The following is an 11,210-nucleotide window of genomic DNA, read 5'->3' as shown; positions in this document are numbered from 1 at the left end:
CTTTTTTTGTGTTGAATTTCTATAGTTTAATGTTCTTTCCTCTACAGTGTTTCTTTGTAAAAATTTCGGATCTTTACTTTTTCTTTGTTCCTTTGCTCATAGAAACCTCATTAACAAACTGTCTAAGCTATTAACTGCAACAAAAACTTCAGATTTTGTTTGTATAGGCCCCTTTCCATCAAGTGCCATATGCACAATTCTTCCTACAACAAGTTCCAGTGAATCGCAAAAATGGTTAAACCAGGACATCCTCTCCCTCTTGAACTCCATGAAATAACTACATTACCTCATTATAATATTATACATTTCTTCCCTCCCCCACTCCACCCCAAAAAAATAAATAAATAAATAAATATGATGCATCTAATGGTAAGAAGTTGTGTTATTTACCAGAGACATTCTGATGAAATCTCTGATCCAGCATTCTCAAATATCCATTTAAAAGTTGATAGGGGTTTCCCGGTTCAATAACTCCCCACAATGGAGTGAGTCGGCATCTGATGCACTTTTTCAGGGTGCTGCTGAGTTACCTCAGGACCTTCGGCAGATTTCTCGTGAGGACGCTTGGGGTTTGCCTGTGTTTAGATTGTAACCTTTTCTCTGTTTGGGGTAGGGAGGAAGATACTGCTTTGAGTGTTCGAGTGGTTAGGTTTATGAATCTTGGTTTCAGTTGGGCGTGGGGTAAGGCGGGAATGTCCCCCATTGTATTCTTCTCTATTTTGGAAAATTTTAATAAAATCTCAGGGGCTGACCCGGGTCCCAGATAAGATTCGGGGTTAAAAAAAAAAAAAAAACTCCCCACAATGGAGTGCCCCAAGTTTATGTTAAGGTGGAATTTTAGAAGTGATGATAAAGAACAATCAAGAACAAGTACAACAGCTACTACTAACACTCGTACTCCTACCATAACAACAACACGAGGAAGAAAATACATTAACCATCAAAACAGACGCATTAAACGATTTTATCCAAAAAATTGGACTTCTAAAGAGTACCTTCTCGCCCATTGGGATGGCAAGGCGGCAATCGCAGCTACGGCTTCCTATGACACAATGCACACGCCAGGAACCAATAACAGTAATAATCGCGCTGTCCAGATAACATTCCACCTCCAGAGCAATGCCATTCATCTGAAGTGGAATCAACGCAGGGGGATCGCAGCGACCGTGTACATGAGGCTGGTAGCTCCGAATATCAGGATTATCAACAATTGATGGATCAGAAATGACAGCGTAAACCATCGGAGATGTTGGGAGATATGAATGTGGGGTTTCCTCCATCGCCGCTTGTTTTGGAGGTGAAACAGAACGATCCTTCCCAAAGTAAATCCTTTTCGAAAGCTTTAAGCCATTCTCTACTGATTTCATGAACACTTCCGCCATATCTGTTCAGATAGATACTCCGGGAAGAAAAATCTAGGCTGACGAGTGTTATTAACTCAACCAAGGAGAAAAGCTCGAAAGCTCGCTGATGAAGTCACCTTTGACTGGAGAGCTACATAAGAGAAGAAATCTTTGGAGATTTTTTCAGGAATCGCTTCTGCATTCGCAAGGAGTGTGTGTGACCGACACTTCGGATCCGAAGTAGACATTTAAAATTGATAAAGCAATTGGAGGAAACGACAGACGAAAGCAGAAGCGACGCCGTATGTAGGGCAAGTTGGCTTTAATGTTTGACTGGTCGATGCCAAAAAGATTCCTTTAAGGCGAATACAAAAAGAAAATCGAGTGGGTCCCGTATAATAAAGCAGTTGTTCTGAAGTAGCAAAAGCTCTTTTGAGTTCTGCTTTACCGCTTCTACGAAATATTTCAGGTTTCTTTTCAATCCTAAAAGCTTCGAGGCAGGTAATCGTGAAAATTTTGTATAATTCAAGAACTACTCACTGGACTATCCTTTAGTATTGATCCGTTAAAGGGAGCTTTTTGTGGCAGAATGTCTTCTAATTTGGACTTCACCGAAGGAATTGAAGAAGGAAGTTCTCTGCAATCAATCTGCTACAAGAGAGGTTCTCTTCGGCTCCTTGATCAGGTCCCTGTTTGTGTGTCTCTCTGTGTGTGTTTGTACTATCAATTTCATCTGGGCTGAATTTGATTATTCAAGGAGAACTAGTTATTGTTGCCCACTTACTGAGATTGCTACCAAATGAACAGACGAGAAAATTGCAAAGATTGGATATGCACCTGTTTTTTTTTCTTCAAGATTATCTTTTTCTTTCTTGGGGTCTGGTTGAGAAACAGAACAAGACAATTGGGTCTCTCAGACTTTTTTTGTTATTTTTTATTGTGATTGTTCGTCTAATGGTTTTTATGGTCGAATTCTTGTTTCTGGTTTTTCAGAGAAAGCTTCCTCTTGAAACTATCTATTTGGACATTCGAGACGCCACTGATGGATGGTAATGGTTTCTTCTCTATGTATTCTTCCCCCCCCCCCCCCCCCCCAAAAAAAATATATATATATATATATTGTACAGAGATGGCCACCTTTTGGTTGGTACTGGGAGTTGAGGGTTTGCAATGATAGCGTTTTGCCTATGGACCATGCCTGTTTTCATTTCATTACCAAAGTATGAAGAAATAGTAGATATGATTCTTTTTCTCATTGCTTGAAATTATTTCGTTTTCCCTTTTTATTAACAATCGATTATGACTTCAGCCCAATTTAAATCATCACCTTATGCAACGTAATGCAGCCTAATTCTGTCTGTATTGGTCATGCCTTGCCCAGCTGCTCATTTTTATTTGGTTGGTATTACTCTAATGATTGATTGCTCATTCCGAGTATTGAAGTTATCGAAAACACTTCCATTTTATTTCACTCAATCATTTCCTTAATCCATTGGGAATATGTGCGTGTGCATTTGTGTGTGTGTGTGTGTGTGTGTGTGTGTGTGAGAGAGAGAGAGAGAGAGAGAGAGAGAGAGAGAGAGTGCCGTTTGGTTCCTCCAAGGCCTGTCCAAGGGCTATTACCTCTTTGTGAATGTGACCATTTGCTATCAAGTCCTGTTAGTCCAATCTTGCTGGTTTTCTGTTTCAGACTTTTTCTTTTGGAAATTCTAAAGGTTGTTCTATAAATTCTACCTCCTCATTTGCTTCTGACTTATTTTAATTCGTTTAAGGGAGGCCCATATAGAAAGGGGGAGGGGTAATATAATATACTTCAACTTCAATTACCCCAATCTAGATGATCATATTTTGTCCTTGAGGTCTCTATTTGATAAACAGTGGTGCCTTGTGGCCTTTCTCCATGTCTTTGTTTGGTTAGCAGTTCTTTCCCTTCTGTTTAACTGTCTATAATATAACAGTGTATCCTAATCTCTGGAATATTTGAATGATTAGAGCTTTGAATGTCTGTTATAGGAGTGCAATAAGGGATATGGTAGTCCGTGGTGCACCTGCAATTGCTATATCAGCTGCACTCGCCCTTGCCGTGGAAGTGTGTAACTTGAAATTCTTTGATGGAACGCCTATGGATGCAGCTTCTTTCCTTGCCAAGAAATTGGAATACCTTGTCTCGAGGTAATTTTTGGTGGAATCAGGTGTCTACTCAAAGATGTTTAGGTGTTGGGAGAAATGGTTTGACAGGATTTTTCATCAACCATCAAGGCACTGATGGTTTTAGAATCATATATTATACATGTTTTGTGATTTTGCAGCCGTCCAACTGCCGTAAATCTTTCAGATGCTGCATCAAAGCTCAAAGAGGTCATATCAAAGGCTGCTGCCACAGCTGGGGAGGCCAGAGCAGTTTTTCAGGTTGTGATGTTTTGTCATGCGTAGCACTTCCTGACACTATAAATGCTTAATGAACTTGAATCAGGCTCTCATAATTATTGATCTTAACATTTTTGTGTCCTTCACATAAATAAAAACAATCTGTGTCTTTGTGTGTTTATTCAAAGTTTGGTCCCCTTGGGATCTCAAGTTGACCGAACGAATATTATTTTTCATCTATGCTAATGAGAAGATAAACCTATGTTCTTTTGCAGGCCTATATAGAAGCTTCTGAAGCTATGCTTGAGGATGATGTTGCTTCAAACAGAGCGATTGGCTCTTATGGAGCAAAAATTCTTCAAAGTCAGCTCAAAGGCTCCAAGAGGCTCTCTATTTTGACCCATTGTAACACTGGCAGGTTCAATAAATTTTCATAGTAGTTTTATACTTTTATATTCCTTGCATGCTCATTGGATCCCTTTCAAGGTTATGTAAAGTAGGTTTTGGTCTGGTTTTTATCCCTCTATTACAGCCTCGCAACGGCTGGATATGGTACAGCTCTTGGTGTTATCCGTGCAGTTCATGCTGAAGGAATGCTTGAAAGGGCCTTCTGTACAGAGACACGGCCATTTAACCAGGTGAATAATCTAGTCTCCACATATTTCTGGTTTTGTTTGGCCTTATGGTAGAGATTGCTCAATCACATGTTAGCAGAATGATAACTTTACTCTCACAAAGAGGATTAAGGGTTGGTGAACCTTCAGGAATTGAGGAGGCAGTAGTTTTCAATGGACTCTAGATGTGTTTTGCTGTGCAGTGTATCTTAGCAACTAGAACCTCCAATGCTAGTTGCTTTCAAGATTTGAACCCTTGTTTCTGCGTTTGAGGGTAACCTATGAAACTCACATCTTTTAACTTGGGATCACTGTCAATCTCCTAGGTCATTATAAGAGTCCTCTCTCTCACATCTTTTAACTTGGGATCTCTCTCTCTAAATGTGGAGATATTCTATGACTAGGCTGCAAGTGCAACTGATAGAATACTATTTTGGGAAAATTTCACGGACACCCCCTAAAAGCATCCAATATCTCAGAAACTTACCATACTTGGTCAAAATGTCACTGACACCCCCTATTTTTATGAATTGATTTCAACTTAGTCCACTCCGTTAGTCTCTGCAGTTAAGTGTCTGTTAACTCTTTTTAAATGGCGAAATTACCCTTACCTGTGAAACCCATTTCCCCACTTCTCCATTTTCCACTTAAATGATGAAATTACCCTTACCTGTGAAACCCATTTTCTTCCCTTCTTCTTCTCCTTCTTCTCCTTCTGCTGTTTCTTCCGCCGCCACCGCCGCCACCACCACCACCACCGCCACCCCCTCCAGCCCTCCTTCTCTTGCTCCCCTGCAACCCCGCCACCACCCTCTCCAGTCTCTCCCACCCGACCATGGTCTCAGCAATCCAACCCCATAAAAACCCTAACTCTACAAATTAAAACCCTAATCATCGCTGCTCTATCCTTCTCTCGAAGCCCTCAAATCATAGCTGTACTTATCGCCTATGCTATCGACTGAATCGAGGGTTTCTTTCTCCTTCTTCCTGCTGTTGCTTTTGCCCATTCTTCTTGTTCTTCTCTCTGTTTTTTTTTTTTTTTTTTTCTTCCTTTTAACTTTTATGGCTTTGATTTCGGGTTTTTTCGATATCTTACAAAGACCTACAAGTGGGGATGTTTTCATGGAGCTGGTGATGTTTTTCAGTCCTGTATGGATTGCGGTTCTTATAGGGCTTCTTATCGGATGGTCTTGGAACCCAAAATGGGCGAATTTGGGGAGAGACAAAATGGATTTTTCGGTGTCCTATCCCACTTCAATGTTACGATCATCTTCCTTTTTGCCTGGTTCGATTTCTCCCCCATCTTTTGCTTTTGGTTCCATACCAAAAGGCTTTAGTTCCTTGAAGCCACAGTTGCCAAGTTGCATTTCATGGATGTCTGATGATGGGTTGGAAAAGCAGACGTTCTCTGCGCCGGCAGCTGTAACTTCCGACTTTAGGTATGTTGAATTTGCCGTCCTTCCCTCTGATCTTCTCTGAAACTTGGTGAGCAAGAAAATTGCAATTGCTTGTCTAAACTTCTGCCATTTGTAAAACTGCGTAAGGCCTATCCTATAAGCAGTATAGCTGAAATTTGTTGATTTTGAGAGGAGGGGAAAAGATGCACAAAAAGATTGAAAAAGTTAGCTTGCAATGTGGGAGCTTAAGCTTTGTCTACTGCCCTGCTGCCATCTCTTTCTCTCTTCCCCCCTTCTCTGGGAAATCCATCCCTGGTTCAGACTTTTTTCTCCTTGCCTTGCCGCTGGTAATGGTCGCCGGAGCAGGAGCCATAGAGGGAAGAAGATGAAATGACAGTTTTGTCCTTTTATTTAAATAACTAAGGGGTAAAATGGATATTTCACCTTTGGGTACTAATTGTGCTTAACGTTTGGGGTGTCTGTGACATTTTGACCAAGTATGGTAAGTTTCTGAGATATTGGATACTTCTAGGGGGTGTCCGTGAAATTTTCCCTACTAATTTTTATTTTCATATTGCATGATATAGATAAAGTACATACATATTGGGAAAACAATTGTTGAAAGGATATAACATTTGAGAGACCACATCAAATCATGCATCCAGACCAACATTTGAGAAGTTCAGTACAAAGTGGTGGACTTTAGAAGACATTTAAAAGTTTGGGGTGGGGGGGGGGGGTGGGGGAAGAGATGGGAAAGACTAAATCATTCAAAGAATTCGATCAAAGTGCTTACAGAACCTATCAGAATAAACTAAAACTTGAAAGTGAAATGTAGACACACTAGTTGCAACTACTCATTAAAAATTGATGGGTTTAGTAGCCCTAATAAAATTATTTACTTAATTCAAAATATCTTTGGGTTTCACTGAGTACCACTCAACTCAACCAAGCCTTTTCTCTACTAAATGGGGTTGTCTACATGGATTCTGTTTTTCTATTCAACTCTAGTTTAGGTCATGTTAGTTATGTCAAGTCTAGGCCATTCATATCTTTTCTCTCTACTTTCCAAGTCACTTTAGAGGATTCCAGCACCCTCACCTGCATCCATTGAATAGTCCTAGAATTAAGTGAAACAACAAAATTAGAATTAAAATGAGTCTGTAATTCATTATGGTGCCTCTCTTTTGCATATTGTTATTTCAAACATCCACAGGCATGCCACTTTGGAGCTTAAGTCGGCACTGTGTTATATAAAGTATTTTTTAGGACTCTGTCATGCTCACCTACAAGGAGAGTGCTTTATGAGCACTTTAGAGGGGCATTGGCACACATGGAGGGATAAGGTTTTAACTAGTTGATTGTTTTTTTTCCTGTAGATATAGTTGGGTCATTGAAAAAAATATATATATATGTATCACATTCTGTGCGCATTGAATGTTTTGATTGCTGCAATTAGTCTGTAATAAGTTTAGTCGATTAAATGGTGGAAGCTGCTAAATAATTCTTGTTGTTGACTACTTGCAAATATTTTCTCCAGCATCCACTGAGTCATGGGTCTCAACCCCTGCATGTGTTCTTCTGTTCTCTTGAATGCCTCAACTCTTATATACTGTTATTATTGTATTGATGCCAATTATTAAGATGTTTGCTTAGTCCTTATAATCAGAACTGCTTGCACTTGTACTGCAGCTCAAGGTGATTTAATTTAAATGGACACTGAAGAAACCAAAATCAGATTAGATAAGACCAACTACATCTCATCTCATACAGACCATTCTGAACAGAAGTATCACAGAGACCAACTAACCAGGGTAGTCTCTAGATGGCACCTCATACATTTACAAAGGCCATGGTCCAAAGAATCAAATTTTGAAATTGATGAAGGGACACGTTATTGTTTGCTCCTTTAACTCTTTGAATGGCTTTAATCTCCATCTTCACCCCTGTTGATGCCTTAAATGGTTTTGCAAAAACATCTCAATTGTCATGGTTACTTTTCCACTTATTTGATTGTCAAAGCCAACTTAAGTAAGTTGATGTTTGGAAGATCTGAAGTACATATGTTCTGAAATAATTCTATTCACTTCTCCAAGTGTGTTACTTGTACATATTGGAGAAGTGAAGTACGTATGTTGTTCTGAAATAATTCTATTCATTTCTCCTATTGTGTTAATTGTACTCAAAACTTGTTCTTGGAACAGCATTGCCGATATGTATTGGCACATTGTTCTCAGTTGGGAATATGTTGTTCTGGAATTTTGTTCCCAGGGTTTTGGGAATAATCAGACCAGGGGTGAGAGTAGGATCTATGTTCTCAGGGAGGAACAGAGCGATAAAAGCTTCATTAATCTGAGACACTATAATTAGTTTACTCCCTTGGTCAATTTCAATCCTCTGTAGCAACTCATCAACCCTCTGTTTTCACTCACTTTTTGCACACTATCCTAAATTTGATTTCCTTGCTTTGAGAACTTCAGGGATCCAGGCTTACAGCATTTGAGTTGGTACATGATAAGATACCTGCCACTCTTATAGCTGATTCTGCGGCTGCTGCATTAATGAAAGCTGGTAATGTCAATGCTGTCATTGTTGGAGCTGATCGTGTGGCTGCAAATGGTAATTTTTTTTATAGGAGCAAACCGATGCAAATCTATTGATCTGCTTTTAGTTTAATCCTGAGAGAGTGGTTTTAAATATTAGCATGGTGGTGACTTAACTGCAGGTGACACCGCTAATAAGATAGGAACATACAGCCTTGCTGTGTGTGCATTGCATCACAGCATTCCATTTTTTGTTGCTGCACCTGTAACTTCTATTGATCTATCCCTAACCTCTGGACAAGAAATTGTTATAGAGGAAAGATCAGCAAAGGAATTGTTGTGTTCACAGGGTGGACTTGGAGAGCAAGTGGCGGCATCCGGAATCTCTGTATGGAACCCGGCTTTTGATGTTACCCCAGCTAGTCTCATAACTGCTATTATAACAGAAAAGGTTCTCTCTCTCTCTCTCTCTCTCTCTTTTTGTGTGTGTGTTGGGGGGGGGGGGGGGATGTGAACTTGAGAGTGATTGTGATTTGTGTTCATATTAGGATCATTTGATGGAGTCTCACTTTGATAGTTTGATGTTTTCTCTATGTTTTGAGTTTTGACCAGGGGGTAATCACAAAGACAGGCAGTGATTCTTTTGACATTAAGGATTTTATACGACAGGAACCTGGTCAAATTGCTGAATAAAGGTGCTACTCACCCCGGTGGACGATGAGGCCTTCAAAAAGTTTTTGATGAGGAGCTTGTACATCAATACATGTAACTTATTCTACATTATTATGCTTCACTATTTTGCAACTTGGTCAGTATTTCGCCAATCTCATCAAAGTTAATAAGGTGAATTTTACTCTTTCTTAACGTAAATGGAAAACTATGGCATCCCTGATGACTCCCCAGTTGGGACCGTAGCCGAGAACCATTGGTGACTTGCTTTGTCCCTGTTTGCTACATTCACTTTCTTTTCCGTCAACTTGCGTTGGACGGAGAGATGGGTTAATTCCACATTAGAGATCTCAACTCTTATTCTCGGCTCTTACTTCAATTGCATTTGTTTTTTTTATGAAATCGCCCTTAAAATCTAGCCATTAGAAAGTGGTGTCCAGGTCCTTATAAAACTATCACATTGGACTACTGACATCCAATATGGGATTGATTCTTGTACATTGGATTTTTATTTGATGGTATATTTGAAACGCCTGAAATCACTTTGTATTGGCAAACATCCGGGCCCCCATTGAATATTTGTGAGGGTGAAGAGACCTGCGGTGGAATTTTGGTTCTCGGGATGCAAGAAGAATGGCAACATGACATAATTGATCAGGCTAACCGGACCTCAACTTCACAACAATAGGATTCTTAAATTCCACCAAATAGACCTCTTTTGAAGGCCAATTCAGATGCTGCCTTTAATGGAAGAAACCATTGAGTGGGCACCGGTGCGGTGATCAGAAACAGCGCAGATGGATTCATAGCTGGTATCTAAGATTCTTTCTTATGGGTGCGTCTGTTTGTAACCAAGCAGATTACAAACAGTATTTGTAACTGGATTTTTTTGTCCTCCATAATGTTATGTGGCAATATAACAAGATACCCAATGATGTAATTTCTCACGGAGGACAGAGAGGGTGAGAGAAAATCCCCCATCGCTGCCCCTATCCCTCTACAACTTCACGCCCCCACTGCCTCCTCGCCTGTTCATTTTGGTGAGTTATGGCTCACACCGAGATCCAATGCACGCTTAACTCGCAGGTGCTGCATTGTACATACTGGAAACCATGCAAATGAAGCAAAAGTTCCCAAAGTTCCCACCAGCCCAGTAAACCACGAATACTAATATTGGTTTCTGTGTTTTTATGTCATTTCTTCATTGTTGAGTTAGTTTTTCGCATTCTGCAATCGAGGCTTTCTACTGTGCTTGTGCATCTGAAGGGTGACGACAGTTTTAGAGTTTAATTGGGGCAGCTAAATAATTCCTCAAAAGCAAAGAGATGGAAGGCGGAGGGAGGGAGAGAGAGAGTTGAACCTTTTCTTTTTTTCAGAGATTGTTGCAATTTCAGTCAAAGCATAAGAACATAATTTCCATTTTGAAAAACCACATAATTACCCGCTGAGTTCACATTAGAGATCAAACATACATGGGTCATTACCAGCGGCAATTCCAACTCCGGCGACCATTACCAGCGGCAATTCTACTTTAGATTTTATGTTTTTTTTCTTGTAATTTCACTCTCCTCTCCCTATCCCTCTCCCTCTCCCTCTCCGTCTCTGACACCTCTCCATCTCCGTCTCTGAACCAAATCATAAACATAATTCTGGATTTTGGACAGAACTTCCAGTTTATTATTCTAAGAAAAAGAATAGGCCGAAAGCGGTAAACTGCTTAGGTTTCATGCTGGAAGGGTTCGTGGAGGGTACCTTACTCTTCAGACATGGCCGAAAGCGGAACACTGCCGAAAGATGCGAGGCCCCCACACCAGAACTTCCACCGCGAGGCTCTTGAACCCCTTGAAAACCCACTTCTACCGCCTTGAATCCCCTGTACCACGAGCCCGTCAAAATCCTGTGAACATCACCGCTGGAGAAACAAAAGGGGAAAAAAAGAAAAGATACAGAGAAGTATCACTCTTGGGTTTATGGGTCACGGGATCGATTCTCATCTTTGCCAACCTTTTCTTGAGATGGGTGTTCCAGTAATTCTTTATTTCATTGTCTGTTCTCGTAGGCAGGTGAGTTGCTATGGCTGACCACCTGAAACCAAGAACACCAACACTAACGAATGAACACATCTTATTTTCTCAATGAAGAAAATTGAAAAGGAAAACTAAACCCTAGAAATTTCCAATTGGAGAAAGAATCTTTAATGAATAATGGGAAATGAGAATATACCCATTTTCAGATTTTTTGCAGGAAAAGAAAGAAGATCATTTGGAGTAATTAAAA

General features: G+C 40.2%; 1 protein-coding gene across 1 annotated transcript; it reads left to right on the top strand.

Annotated features, from left to right (window-relative positions):
* The first annotated feature begins 1,801 nt into the window (after positions 1-1,801).
* On the top strand, positions 1,802-9,136 carry LOC122648366 (methylthioribose-1-phosphate isomerase-like). Its single transcript, XM_043841593.1, has 10 exons — positions 1,802-1,844; positions 1,932-2,028; positions 2,337-2,392; positions 3,357-3,515; positions 3,653-3,752; positions 3,986-4,128; positions 4,243-4,348; positions 8,202-8,340; positions 8,447-8,715; positions 8,877-9,136. Exons 2-10 carry the CDS (start codon positions 1,933-1,935, stop codon positions 8,955-8,957), a joined length of 1,149 nt encoding a protein of 382 aa, XP_043697528.1. The 5' UTR covers positions 1,802-1,844; position 1,932; the 3' UTR covers positions 8,958-9,136.
* The last annotated feature ends 2,074 nt before the right edge of the window (positions 9,137-11,210 follow it).

Source organism: Telopea speciosissima, unplaced genomic scaffold (genome assembly GCF_018873765.1).
Source record: "Telopea speciosissima isolate NSW1024214 ecotype Mountain lineage unplaced genomic scaffold, Tspe_v1 Tspe_v1.0878, whole genome shotgun sequence".
Lineage (NCBI taxonomy): Eukaryota > Viridiplantae > Streptophyta > Magnoliopsida > Proteales > Proteaceae > Telopea > Telopea speciosissima.
The sequence above is the reverse complement of the archived record's forward strand: the minus strand, read 5'-3'. Positions and strand labels throughout refer to the sequence as shown.